Source organism: Anser anser (assembly GCF_964211835.1).
Source record: "Anser anser genome assembly, chromosome: 1".
NCBI lineage: Eukaryota > Metazoa > Chordata > Aves > Anseriformes > Anatidae > Anser > Anser anser.
The window spans coordinates 215,745,103-215,764,269 of record NC_139720.1 but is presented as its reverse complement, the minus strand read 5'-3'; the positions used below and the strand labels follow the sequence as shown (position 1 = coordinate 215,764,269).

At 52.6% G+C, this 19,167-nt stretch overlaps 1 protein-coding gene across 4 annotated transcripts in view; it reads left to right on the top strand.

Annotated features, from left to right (window-relative positions):
• DCHS1 (dachsous cadherin-related 1) overlaps window positions 1-19,167 on the top strand; it is an 85,530-nt gene that overhangs the window by 38,464 nt on the left and 27,899 nt on the right. For all 4 annotated transcript variants that reach the window (XM_083821715.1, XM_083821716.1, XM_083821717.1 and 1 more), the window contains 3 exons: window positions 16,855-17,043; window positions 17,165-17,396; window positions 18,772-19,008. In XM_083821715.1, coding sequence (XP_083677841.1) covers window positions 16,855-17,043; window positions 17,165-17,396; window positions 18,772-19,008 — 658 coding nt within the window. The remainder of the gene's footprint in view (window positions 1-16,854; window positions 17,044-17,164; window positions 17,397-18,771; window positions 19,009-19,167) is intronic.

The following is a 19,167-nucleotide window of genomic DNA, read 5'->3' as shown; positions in this document are numbered from 1 at the left end:
ACTCCCGCGTGGCCCCAGCACAAAGCAAACAGCTCACACATCTGCTGCTGCTTCCTCTGAGCCGGGAAACGTGAGAGGATGGGAAAGGAGGCTGGCCAGGCTGCCGGCTAGGCACCGGGCCGTGGCTGGAGTGGGCCAGGTCGGGGAGCTGGGCAAATCTGGGGTGGGGAGCCTGGGTCTCGAGGCTGTCCTGCCAGTTCAAGCCACCCCTCCCCCAGAAGAGTCTTCCGAGGAGCCATTGGGGTCAACAGTGGCCAGCAGCCGGCACCATGTCCCATGGGGTTGCTCATATCAGCCCCTGTGTGCCCCCTGCTTGACTCCATCTGTCTGTGACCTCCAAGCATCAGGGCTTGTCCTGCCTCAGGAGGTGAAAGGGTATGTGGTGAGGTCTGGATTTGGTCCAGACCCGTGTAATACTCACAAGAGCCCAGACCATGGGCAGGCACTGCCAGCATGATGTGCAGGACACAGCTGCCAAGGCCAGCACGAGAAAAAGGGTTTGGTTCTCCATTGGACCACCATATTTCTAAGCAAGAAACCTTGGGAGGACCAGGTCTATTTTCAGATGTTGATATCTGCTCTCTGTGGGCAGGACAGAATGATGGGAAAGTGTGGAGTCAATGTGAGTGACCAGGAGAGACTAGCTGCAGGTCTCCTGCATGCCCGCACACCCCGTCCGCTCTTCCAGGTTGGTCTTTGTGTTTGGTGTACGAACAGGGCTGAGCAGAACAGGTTGCTGGCCTGAGCTCCAGAGAAAAAAGGAATCTCATAACATCTTTGTTTATTACTTGTGTTTATCATGGGCCAGGTCTCACGGTAGCAGACTCTGCATAAGCCCTAACCAAAGGAAACAGCAAACTCACAGTTCAAGTCTCAGAGAGAGAAATGCCAGTAGAGAAGGAGCCCAGGGAATCAGTGGACACAGCAACGTCAGGCAAGAGAGCAAGGGATAGTCAATAATTGGTTGTCTCTGTTTCTCTGTGGCCATGAGTTGATAGTATAGATGCTTTAGGGCTCATCGGACCACATTCAAGTGCTATGATGCAAAGCACTGTTCTGGTATAAATTCACCCTGCTGGCTTAAATTTGCTTTAAATATTCTGTTGGATTGACTTTGTACCAGCAAGCTGCATGCATGGTCAGATATTGTCTTTCTGGGCCTTTCTAACTTTTCATGCTAAATCAAGTATTGTCTGTCCTCTAGCAGCCACTGTAAAGCACAGAGAGAGCTGTGTAGCCTCCATGTTGTGAGAGGTGGCTGATTTGACTGAAATGTGAATGAGATGAGATGGTGGATTATTGATTCTTGCATAGATCCAATATTAATGATTTTGGAGTCAGGGTTTACATATTTCCCTTGCACCCATACACACAATTGTTGGGGAAGAAGAACATCACCAATCAAAAGCTGACCAGCAACACATGCAACGTATATCCATATCTTAAAATTTTGAGGACAGGTCTGATGAGCTTTTAAGTTTGAGTACTGATTTGTGACTCTGTGGGACTGGCTATGCTGCATGCACAGCACTGGGACAGCCTCTGGGGCTGCACCATGACCTGCATGAAGTGCTCTGAGCTAGATCAGGCTGCAGGAACTGTATTACAAAAAGAGAGTCCTGAGGGATAATCCTGATGCATCAGTTATGGTACTGAAGGGGACAGCTGTGAGAGGACACAGAGAGTAGCCACACATTGGGACTGGAGCAGCAGGAGGACTAATAACTCACTGACTTTGCTGCCAGAGAGAGTGGTGGAAGGACATCGTTACATTCATTCATTTTCTTGGGACAAGGGATTTAGCATTAACCTATTTTCAGACCTTTGCACGACATAGAACAGGCCTCCTCCTGCTCTGAAACAAGAAGACAAGTTTCCCGAGACAAGATCGGGAGATGCCTGTGAGCTCCTTAGGGATCAGCATGAGGAGAGGGAGTGCATCATGCTTCTGGGAGAGCGGGCTGGGAGAGCGAATCTGGGGGTATAGAGGGACTGGGGACATGGGGGAGATGCTGGTACATGGGGAGGTTGTGGGGGAGGTGAGTGCTGTTGTTACCGCCAGAAGAGCTGCATTTGTTCCAAATTCCTGTGAAAGTTATTTCCTTGCGCTGCCAGCAGCCTCCTCCTGGGCTTGGCACAGCAGCCAGCGCCATGATTAATTCAAGTAGCATTTCCCCTGGAGCTGCAGCAGCTTTTCCACTGCAGCCGAGAGGCCCCAGCCCCTTGCGCTCCTCTCCCCCCATACTCTGCTCCTCCCCCAGCCCCCTCCACAGCTCCCTCCTTCCTCTGCGCTGATCTCCAGCCCCCTCACAGCTGCCCCTCTTCCCTCACCTCTGCTTGGCCCCAGCCCCCCTAGAACTCCCCTTCCTCCTATAGTCCTTGTTCACACCCTCCCTCCTCCATGCTGCCCACAGCCCCACACCTGTGCACACTGATCCCCCAAAGTGCCCGGCACTGCTCCTCCCCTCCCGGAGCCCCAGCCTGCCAGCATACTCCCCCTCCCCTTCCCTCAGTCTCTGCTCCCTCCTGTTCTTCCACACCCCTTGGCTGCTGCCAGCTGCTGTCATCTGCCCCCCAGGGACCCTCGCTGTTTTGCCCCCAGGGCAGATCTTACTGACAGTGCTCTCCCACATGGGCATGGCCATGGGGCAGGCACCCCAGCCTCTTCCTGCTCCCCATTCCTGCCTGGTATACCCCTGCTTGTCCTGCTCCCTACTCTGCTGCCCCAAGCTCCAGTATCACCTGCATGTCTTGCATCGTCATGCCCCATCCTGCTGTGCAGACCCACTCTGTAAGCTCTCGCTAGCTGAGCTTTGTGCAGCCAAAGCTCAGCTCAGCACCCTTCTCTGGAGTCCTTGGCATCAGTGCCCTCCAGCAGGTCACTTCCTACCCTGCACTGCTGCTGCCCCACTCGAGCTCCCTTGAGCACTCTTCCTTTGCAGGGTCGTGACTTCTGCCCTCCCTGCTCAATGCCCAAACTCCTCTGCTCTGCTGAGGTTCCCAGTGCCCTGTAACTCCTTGCTGCTCTAACAGAGCAGACATCTGGGTGTTTGTGTGTGAGCCTTTCTCCTACTCTTTCTGCTCCTTACTTTGCCCCTGCTCCTGGAGGTACTGGGACTCCCAGAAAGTTTGTACTCACCCTCAGGTTCCTGTAGCCAGTTGCCCAGCCTCACCCTCCACCACAGTCTTATCGCCCTGCCAGTGTCTTTGATTAAACTGCTTCCCTTCCTCCTCAAAACCAAGGGCTTTGCCCCATCACTTTCAATTTTTGGATGTCACAATCTGCCCTTGTGCTCCATACCTATCTGTGTATGGATACAGCAGCCCTGCATCTGCCCATGCCTTGGCTGTGGCTGTGGAGCTGCCAGCCAGAGCCTCACCATGTCCTGTAGCCGCTGGGCTGCAGGAGCCAGCGGTGCAGGCATGCAGTGACTGCAGCTGTGCAGAGGGGTCTCCCTGGACGTGGCACACCCCACAGCCTCAGGGTCTGACCCTCGGCTCAGCCACGCGTGCTGGACAATCACAAGGGCCGAACCCTGACCCCACACACTCCCCTGAGGCCTGAGTATTCTGGAGGCTGAGATGCAACCCGGGAGCCAGAGACAGCTCCTGAAATAGCAGCCGTGGCCGCTCCCTGGCTGCTTTTAGCTGGTCAGCAGCTGTGCCAGGGCTGGGGAGGGCAGGACGCCTGGCACACACTCAGGCAAAGGGAGCCGTGCGTGGGATCGTTGACCACACTGGCGCCAGCCTCCCCTCCTCTCCCACCAAGAGCCGTCACTCTGAGGGGCGGGAGCCCAGAGCCAGATGTTTGCCAAAGCCACAGCGTAACATGTGCGTAGCAGAGATCCAGCCGGGGCAGGGCTCCAGATGAGCTCCCTGCCTGCTGACTGTGCTTGCTGGAGATCAGGAGGATAGCCAGAGAATGGCTGCTGAGAAGCACTCCATCCTTTTCATGCACTGTGGACTGCATAGGGGAGTAGAGGGGTCAGTAGTAAGTCTGGGAGGACAAAGATGGCTGTGTTCAAGGGGCTCTGGTGTTGCCCTCTAGATGGATCTGTGGGAGGGAAAAGCCTTGACTCCAGGTGAGGCAGCTGAGGACTCCAGTGTGCGGCTTTGCTTCTCCATCCGTCCTTTGCTCTGGAAGAACCTAAGAGCTTTGTGGTGCCTTGGTTCCACTTCCTTGCATCTTGTCTTGCCAGGGTAGTAGGAGGATGGTGAAATAACAAGACCTCAAAGCTTCAATGGCCATGTTTGTCCTGCCAATTCTTCATGCGGTGTGGAGAGGCACACCTTCCCAGCATCTGCCGTCCTTTGCTCAAAGCAGTCATAGCTCCCTGAGATTTGTGCTGTGATTTCTTTCTCCCTAACCCTGCAACATCTTGCTGCTCTTTTCCATCCACTGCTGCTACTTTGACTGCATTAGTCTCACGGGTACCCTTTTGCCCAGCTGCTCTTGACAAGTGGCTGCAGGGTACACAAGCAAAGTTTTGAACCAAACAGGAAAGAAGAGTCAGGTAGCAGATGCTGCTGCACAGTGGTCCCAGGGCTGTGTGCAGGGCTGATGGAGCAGAGCCGCTCTTTCAGAAGGACTAAAGCTGACTGGAGTTCTGGGATGTTCAGAAGGGCTTTTGGCTGCAGATCACAGAATGACGAAGGCTGAGGTTGGAAGGGACCTCTTGTAATCATCTAATCCAATCTCCCTGCTCAAGCAGGGCTACTCAGAGCTGGCTGCCCAAAATCCTGACTCCACGATGCCTATGGGCAACCTGTGACCGTGCTCAGTCACGTGCCCTGTAAAGAAATGCTTCCTGATGTTCAGACAGAACCTCCTGTGCTCCAGCTTGTGTCCACTGCCTCTTGTCCTGGCACCAGGCACCACAGAAAAGAGCCTGGCTCCAACATCTTTGCACCCTCCCTTCAGGTATTTACAGACACTGATGAGATTCCCGAGCTTTCTCTTCTCTGGGCTGAACAGTGCCGGCTCTCTCAACCTCTCCTCATATCAGAGAAGGTGCAGTCCCTTCAGCATCTTTATGTCCACCAGGCCCCCCAGGTCCATTTCTGTCAGGCAGCATTCTACCTGGGGGGCTCCCAGCATGTCCTGGTGCCTGGACTTGTTCCTCCCCAGCGGCAGGACTCTGCACTTCTTGATGAACCCCATGACGTTTCTGTCATCCCATTTCTCCAGCCAGTCCAGGTCCCTCTGGAGGGCAGCACAACCCCCTGGTGTATCCGCCACCCCTCTCAGTTTTGTGCCATCTGCAGACTTGCTGAGGTTACACTCTGCCCCATCACCCAGATCATTAATGAAGATATTAAACAGGACTGGACATGGTATTGACCCCCAGGACTCGTTACTGGCTTCCAACTAGCCCGCTGACTACTGACCGTACTTGCGCCACTGACCACTGCACTCTGTGTCCTGTCGTTCAGCCTGTTTTCGATCTACCTCACTGTCTGCCCATCCAGCCCATACATCACCAGCTTGTCTGCAAGGATCATATGGAGCACAGCGTCAAACGCTTTACTGAAGTCTAGGCAGACTATATCCGCTGCATTCCCCTCATCTATCAGGCCAGTCACTTCGTCATAGAAGCTTATCAAGTTGGTCAAGCATGAGTTTCCCTTGGTGAATCCATGCTGACTGCTCCTGATGATATTCTTGCCCTTCATGTGCCTAGAAGTGGTTTCCAGGATGAGTGGCTCCAGCACCTTTCCCGGGATCAAGGTGAGGCTGACCGCCTCTAATTACCCAGGTTCTCCTTGCCCTTCTTGAAGACAGGACTGGCATTTTCTTTCCTCCAGTCTTCAGGCACTTCTCCCAGTTGCCATGATTGATCAAGGATATTGAGAATGGCCACGCAATAACACTAGCCAGCTCCCTCAGCATTTGTGGGGGTATCCCGTCAGGACCTGGAGACTTCTACGTGTCCGGTGAGCTTAAGTGTTCCCTGACCATATCCTCTTCCACCAAGGGTACGTCCTTCTTGCTCCAGATTTCCCCTCTGGTCTCAGGGACCTGGGATTCACGAAGGCCCATCTTCCCGGTGAAGAGTGAGGCAAAGAAGAGCTTCAGTACCTCAGCCTTTTTCTTGTCCTCTGTCATCAGGTCCCCAACTCATTCAACAACAGGCCCACATTTTCCCTGGCCTTGCTTTTATCACCAAAGTACTCATAGAAGCCCTTCATGTTCTTTTCAACACCCCTGGCCAGATTCAGGTCTACCTGGGCTTTAGCTTTCCTAACCACATCCCTGGCTGCTCAGGCAATACTGCCGTGTTCCTCCCAGGTTACCCGTCCTTGCTCCCAGCCTCCGTAGGCCTCCTTTTTATGTTTGAGTTTGGCCAGGAGCTCCTCAATCATCCATGCAGGTCCCCTGGCATTTTTGCCTGGCTTCCTGGCTGTTGGAATGGGCTGCTCTTGAGCCTGAAGGAGGTGATCCTTGAATTCTAACCAGCTTTCCTGGGGTCCACTCCTCTCCAGGGCCACATCCCACAGGGCTCTTCTGAGCAGGTCCTTGAAGAGGCCAAAGTCTGTTCTCCTGAAGTCCAGGGTTGTGAACGTGCAGTGCGCCCTCCTCGTTGCCCTACGGATCTCGTACGCCACCATCTCCTGGTCACTGCAGCCAAGGCTGACTTTGATCTTCCCATTCCCAACATGCCCCTCCTTGGTGCGGATGAGCTCCAGTGGAGCACCTCTCCTCATTGGCTTCTCTATTGCTTGGAGAAGGAAGTTATCACTAACACACTCTAGGAACCTCCTGGATTACGTATGCCCTGCTGGGTTGCCCCTCCAGCAGATATTCACAGAATGACAGAATCATCTAGGTTGGAAGAGACCTCCAAGATCATCGAGTCCAACCTCTGACCTAACACTAACAAGTCCTCCACTAAACCATATCGCTAAGCTCTACATCTAAACATCTTTTAAAGACCTCCAGGGATGGTGACTCAACCACTTCCCTGGGCAGCCCAATTCCAACAGCCCTTTCGGTAAAGTTCTTCCTAATATCCAACCTAAACCTCCCCTGGCGCAACTTTAGCCCATTCCCCCTCATCCTATCACCGGGCACGTGGGAGAATAGACCAACCCCCACCTCGCTACAGCCTCCTTTAAGGTACCTGTAGAGAGCGATAAGGTCACCCCTGAGCCTCCTCTTCTCCAGGCTGAACAAGCCCAGCTCCCTCAGCCGCTCCTCGTAAGACTTGTTCTCCAGACCCCACACCAGCTTCGTTGCCCTTCTCTGGACTCGCCCGAGCACCTCCATGTCCTTCTTGTAGCGAGGGGCCCAAAACTGAACACAGTACTCGAGGTGCGGCCTCACCAGAGCTGAATACAGAGGGACAATCACTTCCATAGTCCTGCTGGCCACATTATTTCTGATACAAGCCAGGATGTCATTGGCCTTCTTGGCCACCTGAGCACACTGCTGGCTCATATTCAGCCGCCTATCAACCAGTACTCCCAGGTCCTTCTCTGCCAGGCAGCTTTCCAACCACTCATCTCCCAGCCTGTAGTGCTGCTTGGGGTTGTTACACCCCAGGTGCAGGACCCGGCACTTGGCCTTGTTGAACTTCATGCAGTTGACCTCAGCCCATCGGTCCAGCCTATCCAGATCATCCTGCGGAGCCTTCCTACCCTCGAGCAGATCGACACATGCACCTAACTTGGTGTCGTAAGTTAGGTGGTTGAAGTCCCCCATGAGGGTCCTGCCCCTCCTATCTGTCTACAGAGATCTCATCTGCTTGTTCTTCCTGGTCAAGTGGCCTGTAGCAGACACCCACTATAGCATCACTTTTCCAGTCCCTCCCTTTAATCTTAACCCATAGATTCTCATCTGGCTCTTCATCCATCTCCAGGCAAAGCTCCATGCACTCTAACTGCTCTCCCATACAAAGAGCAATGACCCCTCCCCATCTTCCCAGCCTGTCCTTCCTAAAGAGCCTGTATCCCTCCATTGCAACACTTCAGTCACGGGAACCATCCCAGCATGTCTCCATGATCCCAACATAGTAATAGCCCTGCAATTGTACACACACATCTAACTCAACATGTTGTTTTTTTGTGCCCATACTGTGTGCGTTAGTGTACAGGCACTTAAGAGAAGCATCCCAGAATAGAAATAGTTTGGGAGATTTCTCCATAATGGTGCTTTGTAGGCACTTCCCTGCCTCCGTGCAAGTGCTGGACATGACCCTGGTTAAGCCCCATTTTGCTGATTTTGTGATCCATTCCTGTAGATCTATTTTTCATTACTGCTACTACCTCGGAGTCTGATTGTGCTCTTTTAAGACTAAGAGGTGGCAGTTCTCAGAAACTTTCTTTATTGGTACTGGTGAGTGGACTAGACAACCCACCTCCTCCCTGGACAAAACAGCCACATGCTCAGAGAGAGTTTTCCAACTTGCAGCTCTCCTGTTCTAGCCTGTAGAATACCATTCTCTAAAGGGAAATCCTTTGCCATGAGGAGCTAATGAATGCATCCTGCTATTGTGTATGGGAAATGTTTCTGTCAGCAATCAGCTCCTTGCTCTTGAAGATAGAGGGAGATTTGAGACCCATCCTGCTGTGGTCCAGAATGAAGCCAGGGCTTCTGAGCAATGCAGTGCCAGTGCTCCCACTTGTCTTTGGGTTTTGTTAAGATGTGCTTGGCTGCAACATGGTATTTCTCTCTAACCTGTTGTAGTTGTGTGCAGCAGACATAGCATTATTTCTGCTACACTTCCTCCATGCCTTGTTCTCTCATTCTGCCTACAGCATGCTACTGGAACAACCCAGCCTTCACCCAGCCTTCTCTCAGCCCAGGGTGCACCGGTGTCCCCCCCCTGCACACTGTGCTAGCCATGGCCAGGTCTAGTCTGCAACAGGCTAATACACCTCTCCCATGTCCTACAGCATACCCCATCCTTATCTGCCTCTTGTGCCCCATACTGTTCCACTATATCCTAGGCCCCACACAGATGCTCCCATGGATGCTATCATTGGCACCTTTCTGTTGTCACCCACAGTGATACCTCCATCACCTCGCTGTATTGCCATCTTCCTCCACCACCCCTTATCCAGGGTACCTCCCCAGCCATCCAGTGCTGCCTCACAGTTCTGTGAGGGATGTACAGATCCAGCACCAGCTTGGGGCACTCCTGGCCTCTTTTCATGTCTGCCACCCACCTTGCAGGGCAGCCAGCGCAGCATGGTCCCAAACTGTCAGGGTATGCTGGCAGCACCCTGTTTCAGGGCCAGCCAGAGCTGATTGCTTTCCAGCAGTGCAGAGTTCAAGAAAAATGCACTCTGCTCTGGAATTCCTTACTTCTGGGTACTGTGATATCAAACTGTGTAAATTAAAAAATTAAATACCCACATTCACAGAGAAAAATCCACCACACGCTTTAAACACAAAGACATCAATGCTAATCCAAGAAGTCTGAGTTGAGGCTGGTACAGTGTGCCAAGGAGGTGGCAGTACCTGAGGGAAGTCTCTGGATCATAGACCCCGGCTCTCACAAAGAACTTCAATTTCCCAGGCCAACAAGGGGTGAGACACAGTTGGACCTGCTGTTCACTAACAAGGAAGAACTGCCTGAGGATGTGGTAATCAGTGGTAGCCTTGGCTCAGGCGACCATGAAATAGTAATCTTCAGGATCCTAAACGGAGTGAGGAAGGAGAGTAGTACAGACCAAGGACTTCAAGCAAGACCTCAGCTTCTACAGGGACGTGTTCGGTGGAAGGGTTCTCATGGGAAGCAGGTCTGAAGACCAAAGGAGCTCAGGAAAGCTGGTAAGCCTTTAGGAAATCATATTCCAAGCACAAGAACAGTCCATCCCAGCACTCAGGAAAACAAGGATACATGTCGGGAGACTGCTTTGGCTAAGCGGAAACTTTTGGGCTAAGCTGCAAAAAGGCAGCGTATGGAAGGTAGACACAGAGGCAAGCTACAAAGGAAGAGTTTATAAACATTGCCTGGGCGTATAGGGGTCATATCAAGAAAGCTAAACCTCAGGTGAGACTTGTGAGGAAAATTGAGGGTAGTAAGAATAGCTTCTACCACTATATTGGTAGCAGGAGGCTAAATAAGGACTTACTGCTGAATGGGGCGGGTGATTTAGTGACAGCAGACTGAGACACTCAGTGCCTCCTTTATCTTAGTCTTCACCAACAAGCCCTCTCAGGCCCTTCATGCTTATTGAAAGGGTTCGGAGAGCTTCTTGACAGGGTTTAGGATTGAGTCAGTATTTCTTCAGTGACCTTGACCCGTATGAATCCATGGGACCCAACAGGCTGCATCAAAGGGTGCTAGCAGAAATGGACTTGCAGAACTGCTCTTTCAAATGTGGTGGAGACCAGGGGAGATCCCTGACAACTGAAGGAAAAGCACCCCAGCTTCAAAAAAAGGCCAAAGGGATTATCTGGAGAGCCTACCCTGTTGTCAGCATCACTTCGGTCTCTGGAAAAATCATGGAATTAGTCCTCTTGGAGCACGTGTTTGGCCACACAGAGGAAACTGGGAAAGCAACAGCCAGCAAAAACTGAGCAAGACTAAATCATGACTGAGCAGTCTGTTTGCTTTCTGTGGTTCATGGCCTGGATCTGTTGGTGAAGGGAGAGCAGTGGACGATGATTGCCTTGACTTTAACAAGGATTTTGACACCTTCTTCCAAGGAGAAGGTTATGGCTTGGAGAGCTGCACAACCAGGTGGGTAAGAAGTACGTTTCTGTATGGTTGGGCTCAGAGACCGGTGGCTCATGAGCTGTGCTATGCCTGGAGGCGGGGGCCAAGTGGAGCACCACAGCCCTGGCGAATGAGAGCCCACTGGCAGAGGTGGAAATACGAGTTTCAGGCTGGATCTAGGAAAAGCCTTTCCCCATGAGGACTGTCCGGTAGTGGAGCAGGTTGCCCAGAGAGGCTGTGCAGCCTCCTGTGCACTCCTTCCTTGTGTCCACTGGGCTGGGCAAATGCAAGGCATTTGGGAGCGCTCCAGCAACACAGTCCCCAGATGCCTGTTAATCTAGTGGACAGGGGTTTGCAGGACTAGCTGTTTTTTCCTCACATACCTGCATTGCTACAAGAAGGCGGGAGCCTTGTGACAAGCTGAAGACGTACAGCATCCTATCACACAGAATCACAGAATCACAGAATGGCAGAATCATCTAGGTTGGAAGAGACCTCCAAGATCACTGAGTCCAACTTCTCACCTAACACTAACAAGTCCTCCACTAAACCATATCACTAAGCTCTAAATCTAAACGTCTTTTAAAGACCTCATGGGATGGTGACTCACCGCACATGCATGACCCACCATGGGGGTCTGCAGTTGTCCCACTTCTGTTCATAGCCCACAGCAGAAGTCACAGCATGCTGAGGTCCTGTGGGGAACAGCAACAGGCACAGATTCCCAGGAGGAGGTTTTTCCAACAGAATCTGCATCTCCCAGACACATAAACATGCCCGCTGCCAACAGCAGTGATTCAGTATATTACATCTCACATAGCGTCTACTTACCAGTGTCACACAGCAGAATATGCACATGTTCCCGTGCTCATTTTCTGTTCCCTTAACCTTGCCTGCAGGCTGTCTCTCCTGCAGTGCATTTTCGGCATCACTGACTACCTGTACTCGGCCTTCGCCTATCTCTAGCACGTCCTAAACTTCTTTTTTGTATAACACACGGTCTGTCTTGGGTGTTCTCACAGTTCCAGCATTCCCAGGGGCCATTCTTCGTAGCACTCTTTCCCATCCTGGCATCCTGCAAGGGTAAAGCTTCTTCTTGCTGGCACATGTTGAGAGTTCCAGGTGATAGGTAGCCAAAGAGAGAAAATACTCCCTGGTAAACTACCCCCAACAACACACTGTGCAGCAGCACAGACCAAAAGCTGGGCTGCAGAGGAAAAGCTGATGGAGGAGAAATTAAGATTTTGCTTCCTACATAAGTGAAGCAAAAGGCAGAAGAGGCAGGAGGAAGCAAGGGAGAGTATGCCTCTTCAATATGGTGGACCAACCTGAAACACTGACAAGCATCCTAGTGCTACTGAAGGAATTAGACAGCCTGGAGATCCAGTTGGAGACTGGGGGCTGGAGACTGACCTCAGGGCCTCAAACAAACAGTACCTTTAAGGGATTCTGCATTTCACTGCAGACTTTGGAGACAAAATGTTCAGTATGGGTAGTTGTTCATCAGTTCTGCTGCCGTGTTCCAAAGCAGGATGGGAGAGAAGGGACGAAGGCACTCAAATGCTGACAGCAGCTGAATGGGCAGCAAGGCCTTACAGACAACCCCAGCAGGACATTTTGTGCATCAGACAGCACCTCAGCATCTACAGGGGTTGTGTGTGACCACAGTAAAAAGGCTGAACGTGTTCTCAAGTCTGTATGCAGGCCGAACTGTGAATATTAAGTGTTTGGCCAGATACTCTATACTCAGACCTAGGAATATCACAACAGTCATGTGAATACTGGTATGTAAAAGGCATGTTAGCAGGAGAAATGTGCTAATTGAAAAACACACAAAAATGTGAAATGTTAAAACAAAATAGCTACAGTTTGGCACCATCACCCACAAGGATCACTGAGTGCAAATCCTGGCTTCACACAGGACCACCCAAAAATCAAACTGTATGTCTGAGTATTGTCCTGTTTAACATCGTCATTAATGGTCTGGGTGATGGGGCAAAGTGTAACCTCAGCAAGTCTGCAGATGGCACAAAACTGAGAGGGGTGGCGGATACACCAGGGGGTTGTGCTGCCCTCCAGAGGGACCTGGACTGGCTGGAGAAATGGGATGACAGAAACGTCATGGGGTTCATCAAGAAGTGCAGAGTCCTGCCGCTGGGGAGGAACAAGTCCAGGCACCAGGACATGCTGGGAGCCCCCCAGGTAGAATGCTGCCTGACAGAAATGGACCTGGGGGGCCTGGTGGACATAAAGATGCTGAAGGGACTGCACCTTCTCTGATATGAGGAGAGGTTGAGAGAGCCGGCACTGTTCAGCTCGGAGAAGAGAAAGCTCGGGAATCTCATCAGTGTCTGTAAATACCTGAAGGGGACACTATCTCTTCTTAGCATATAGGGTTGTAGCTGCACATTCTGTAGTCTTGGACAGAAACACAGCATGCACTTTGGCTCTACACATTGTGCCTAGTGTAACCATGGTGATCCTGCAAGCTTGTGCAGGTGTTCTCTACAGGTGAAGTGACCCCACAGCTTTGTCCACATCTCTTATCTTCAGGCCGACCCTCTGAGCACATGCAGGTGTCTTTTATGCACATGGGGACACACAAGTGTCTTGGACAAAAGCACAGTGATCCTGTGAGCTCATGCAGGGACCTCATATTGGTGTTGTGATCCTGCGGGTTAGTGTATTTCCCATACTCACACAGTGCCCCTGCAAGTTCATGCAGGTGTCTTGTTCCCAGCTGCAGCCTTCTCCTCTCCTTTCTCCTCCCACATAAACTCCTCCTGGGAAGAGCCAGTCTTGGCTCTGCAGCATATTCAAAGTCGAAGGCAGGGCTGCTGCAGAGGATCCACTCACGCTCAGAGCTCTGACTCCTGCAGACACACGTTCAAGCAGCAGGCCTTGCACAACCCCAAGTGGAGGGTTTCCTGGGCTCTCCCATAGACAGGCTGACCCCATTTTCCTCTTGTTTCTCAGGCAAAAGTCAGGAGCCTCCTAAGTAAGTTACAGTAAATCCAGCTGTTCCAAGATTTTGGGTGGGCACTAAATAGAGAGCCTGGGGCTGCTCTGGATTAGCTTTCAGCAAAGTTCCTAGAAAAACGTCCAGACTTGGTTTAAAAATTTCCAGGAGTGGTGAATTTGCCACAGGCCTTGCTGAGCCATTTTGGTGGTTAATTAACCTCACAGATAAAAATGTGCAGTGTGTCCCAGATTGCCTGTGCTCTGCAGTCTGCAGCCATGGATCCCAGCTGTGCATGCCTGATGGACTGTGGTGTCTGTCATACCTAGTGACTGATCAAACCCTGCACTGCCACTTGGAGAAGTGCCCAGGCAGCAGCAGCCCCTGCCAGAGACAGCATCGTGCTGGCCTTCAGGGGCTGTCAGGCCCCACAAGCATGGTCTAGCTACAGGCAAGCAGCCAGCCCCATCCCACAGGAGGCAGGCAGAGGGCATCAGCAGTCTGCAGGCAGGAGGGCTTGGGCCGGGGTCACTGGGTACAGTCCTGTGCCCTCTCCATACAGTGGCAGAGACACCATGTGAATTGTACAGCAGCCCCACACTGAGCTAACATGCTTAGCTGCTCCTTTGGCTGTTTTGCTGTTCCTGTGGCTTTTCTCTAGACTCTGGTTTAGCACCACACCTCCAAGTGAGACAAGGACCAGACACAAGTCTCCAGAGCTGGTATAGCAGTGACACAACCTCTCTTGGACACTATGTGGGCTTGTGCACGAAGTGTTTGTGCTAGACCTCTTCCCTGCTTCTTGAGAAGCCATCAAAACAGGACAGGGAGGTAGAATGATAGATACACATGAATGGGGAACTTTTCTTAGGATCCCGTGCATTGGCTCTACAGCTAGGTTTGCCTCTGTTGCCAAACTCTGGCTCCATCAGGCATTCCTAAAGGGAGATGGCTCTGGGTACTGGGGAGCAGGCAGGGAGATGGTACTGTATTGTACGATAGTGAGAGGTCATCTGTTTCTCCTGTTCCCAAAACCCCACCCAGCTCCTGTGGCAGAAAGCTGGAGTTCCAGATAACTTCCCCTGTAGGTGTCTGTCTTATGACAGGTCAGATTTATACTCTCATATGAACAACTCCAACTGCTACCTGTCTTTGTCATTTAGCTCTGACTTAACACCCTTCTGTTGCTCCCTGACAGCCTCAGCTTGATATCTGGGGCTCTAGATGGATTCTGATCTGAATGATGCAGGTTTATAGTCATCGCATCCAGACTTGAGGCCCTCATGCTGCACCTCACCTGTGGCCCTGCCAACCAGATACTCAGCCTGTGCTGCACACAGTGACCACTTCCACTCAGTGGCTCCATCCCAGCCTACTTCATGAGCCCTCTGCAGCCAGCCATGCCCTGCTCTGAACCCCTGAGCCAAAGCTTCCTCAGGCCAGGAGCTCCTGGCATGTCCAAGATGCTGTTGCTGCTGCAGGAGCAAGGAGGACACAGCAAAGGGAGCTGAGGCAAGGTGGAGGGAGGAGGTTGAACAGAGGGGGTGGCAGGTGGGGACAGTTCCCCAACGTAGCCAGGCTGCTGTCATGGCACCTGTGTCTCTGAGTGCTCTGCATCTGGAGCAGGGAGGGAGATCTTGTTCCATGGCACTTCTTCCAGCAGCTGCTGTATGGCTGGGGAGCAAATCCCCTCTGAAGGGAGCACTGTGCTTGTTGTCGATGTGCACTCAGCTTCTCTTCCTTGGCATCCCCTTGCAAAGGGCCCACAGGCCTTGGGGAAGGAGGGCTGTTGGGGGAATATCGCAGGTGCTGCCTCCCCTCCCTGGGGTGGGCTGTGGATGCCAGGCAGGAGAACCAGCAAGGGGCTCCCTCAGGTGCTGCCTCCCCTTCCTGGGGTGAGAGCATAACGAGGTCCTACCTCTTCCCACTTTATTCCTTCTTCCCTAGCCCAGCAGTCTCTGTGCTCACTCTGGTTGTTCATCCGTCTCTGAGGGTCTGGTGGTGGCTCAGGTTGGGGGCCCTGCCCGTAGGAAGGAGCTGTTTGCAGCCCCCAGCTGGGCCCTTTCCTTGGCGCGCATGCAACGTTCCTGTGCTTCTCGCTCACGGGAGCCGAGGCCCCAGCGCTGCTGCTGGGAGGAGCTGTGGCTGACGAGGCCTGAACTCCACTTCACCCGGGCCTGGCCCAGCTGCCTCCCTCCTGGCTCCGTCCTCCAGCTTTGTTCTCCACACTGAGCTCCCAGCTGGTGAAAGAGCCGTGGGCAGTGATGCTGCGGTCAGGGGGAAGAAGCTGTTTTCTACTGAGCTGAGCTGCAAAGAGCCAGAGGTGGAGCAGGACCTTGCAGACAGCGAGCGGTTTTAATCTTCCTGCTGTGTCTGTAGATGCTAATGCAAATCCTGTGCCACAGGGTCTGGTAGGTCCGGCTGTCAGAGGGCAATGCCACCTCCAGGCATTTTTCTCAAAGCCCAGGGCTGCCAGGCACAGAGCTCTGAGAGTGAGGCAGAGCCTGGGACATGGGTAAGGAGGGTCTGGTTTGTTTCCCAGCTTGTCTTAAGTGTCCTTGCAGAAGAGAAAGAGCAGAGGGCCAAGGCCAGCTGCTGCAAGAGCATGGGTTGTCTCTGGCTGGCCAATCAAGCTGGGTGCAGTGGGGATGCTTGTCTGCTAGATCTTTGGCATCTCTGCACCTTTCTGCATCCCCCCTCCCTGTACAGCCTTTTTCTTTGCTAAGGGAAGTCTGTAGACCTGGGTAGTGGATGTTGCCCCACAGTTGCAAGAAGGGAGGTTTCACCTGGAACAAGCCACCTCTGGCGTGCAGGCACCCATGGCAGCACTGTAGACAGCAAGCATGGTGCAGCTCTTGCAAGTCTGCAAGGCTGTGCTCCCCAGCCCTGTGTCCCCTCCTGGAATGTGCCAGTGTAGGCTGACCCTGGGGTGCCTGCTGCTGCCTGCCACTGCATAGGGCACCACCTGAATCCGTGTGACTCTGCAGGACCTGTCCTTCTGCAGAGAATGCTGCAGAGGGAGTCATCTTGTCTGGGACGAGGATGTCAGGACTGAGGCATTAACAGTCAGTCTGCTTTGCTGTGGCCAGCTTTGGGGGCTGTGCAGTAATTGTGGGCTGTGGAGTAGAGGGCAGTACTGGGTTATAAAGGTGGTGGGCTGGGTCTGTCTGCTTAGGCTGGTGGTCTCAATAGTGCTGCCCTGCTTAAGTAGTGCCTTCTCCTATCCAGGTGACAGCCACCGATGCTGACAGTGGCCTCTTCGGCTCCCTTTCCTACTCCGTTGGTTCTGGCATCGGCAATGTGGTCCCCACGCAGTTCAGCATCGACAAGAACACGGGGCAACTGTGTACAGTGCAGCCTCTGGACCGTGATGAGGGCACGTCTGCCTATGATTTCACCATCACTGCTGTTGATGGGGTGAGTGCTGCAGATGCCAATGGGGATGCAATGCTGCTGTCTCAGCACTGTGCAGGGGATACAATTGTCCTTGCCCCTGCTCCTTGCCCCATCTCTGATCTGTTTTTTTTTTTTTCCACAGGGTGGCTTGAACTCGATGGTGTATGTGAAGGTTTTCCTGGAGGACATAAACGACAATCGGCCAGTGTTCTACCCGCTAGAGTATGCTGCCAGCATTAGCACACAGAGCATGCCGGGTACAGCTGTGCTGCGTGTTACTGCCCATGACAAGGATGAAGGTCTGCATGGGAAAGTGACCTACCGCATTGTCTTGGGGAACTCACCCCCTCTCTTCTCTCTCAACAAGGACACAGGTGAGAGAGCTCAGGGCCAGCCAGAGGAAGCATCAGCCAGAGCAGTGGGATGTGGAAAGATGTGAAAGTCATTCTGAAGGTTTCAGCTTGGCCAACTCAGCAATGCAGGCTGCCACCAGAATATGTCTGTTCCTCTCCTGGACATTTCTTCCTTGTCCCAGTGTCTTGATCTCCCAGCTGCCCATTCTGAGACTCAATCTCTGACTCCTTGATTCTGCTCCCTGCTCTCTTCCTTATTTGTCCCCTCTTTCTTCCACACTTTCATTGTCATCCCTAACTCTGGTCGCACACTGGAACAGGCTCCCCAGTGAAGCAGTCACTTCACCAAGCCTGTCTGAATTTAAGAAGCGATTGGACTGTGCACTTAGTCACATGGTCTAATATTTTGGGTAGACCTGTGCGGTGCCAGGAGTTGGACTTGATGATCCTTATGGGTCCCTTCCAACTCGGGATGTTCTATGATTCTATGATTCTATGAACTCACTGCACCTTTCCTCCTGCACACTGCTTGTTTTGTCTCATCAGGCTGTATCCTGCTTAGTTTCTTGTCCCTGCCCAGTTGCCTCCTGCTCAATTTACTGTCTTCGCTTATAACTCTATGTGCCACGCAGTCCAACCTTTCTCATTGCCTGTCTTGTCTCTTGCCTTCTTTGGCCACCAAAGTCAGAGCAGTTTCTGCTGGGGAGGTGTGTGCATAGGTGTGTGGTGCCAGGAGCCCTCAGTGGGACAGAGTAGTGTCCTGTGCTTTGCAGAGGCATCAGGGTCTGCCCACAGTGGTCCCCAGGTTGCCAAACGTTGGCTGGGATGAGAACAGGCCTACTGGCCATCCTAATGCAGGGCCACCTCCTTTGTAGGATTCGTCCTGGAAGGTTCTGCAGTTCTACATTTCCTCCAGGAGCCTACTCACAGCCCAGATCCCACCTGCCACTGCTGCGCCCTGACCATCGCCCTGTGCCCCACATCAGAAGTCCTGTTCCCTCCTTCCCCTCTCCCAAATCCTGCTCTCTGTCTTGCTTCTCACAGCCTTCATTGCTGCTTAGCTCAGGACTAGACTTGAGGCTGAGAAGGGAGAATTTGGGGAGCCTTTCCCAGCAGGGTTCCTATTCTTTACTCCAATTCTTCCATGGAACGTTGCCCTGTGACACACATTGTTTGCTACCCTTTTAGGTCTTTCATTTCCTGATCAGTCTGATCTACTGGGTGGCATCCCTGCCCATGGCACGGGGGTTGGAACTATATGATCTTTAAGGTCCCTTCCAACCCAAGCGCCGTTCTATGATTCTACGATTTCAAGCTTATAGTTTGTCCTGTTGCTCTGGTGCCACGTGATGTAGGGGTGCAGGCTTAGTGCCCTCTGAACATCTTTCTTCCCTAGGTGTCATTTCCCTCTCATGGTCCCTGAGCGGTAAAGCCAACACCCTGGTGCAGCTGGTGATCTCTGCACAAGATGGAGGGGGCCTACAGGCACAGCCAAACGCCCGAGTGAACATCAGCATCGTAGAGGGCACAGTCTCGCCCCCCATCTTTGAGCAAGCCCAGTACTTCTTCACAGTGCCCGAGGACACGTTGCAGGGCACCAACGTGGGGGCTGTCCATGCCCAGAATCCTCCAGGTATGGGCCTGGCCCTTTTATATGCAGTCACTTTTCACTGTTCCTGCATTGCTTTGAAAGTCTGGTATCACACTTCCTCAGAAAGCAACCCCATTCTGGGAGCTCCATGCATGCTCAAAGGCATGCACATCTGAATGTGCACCCCAAGACTGTCACTCT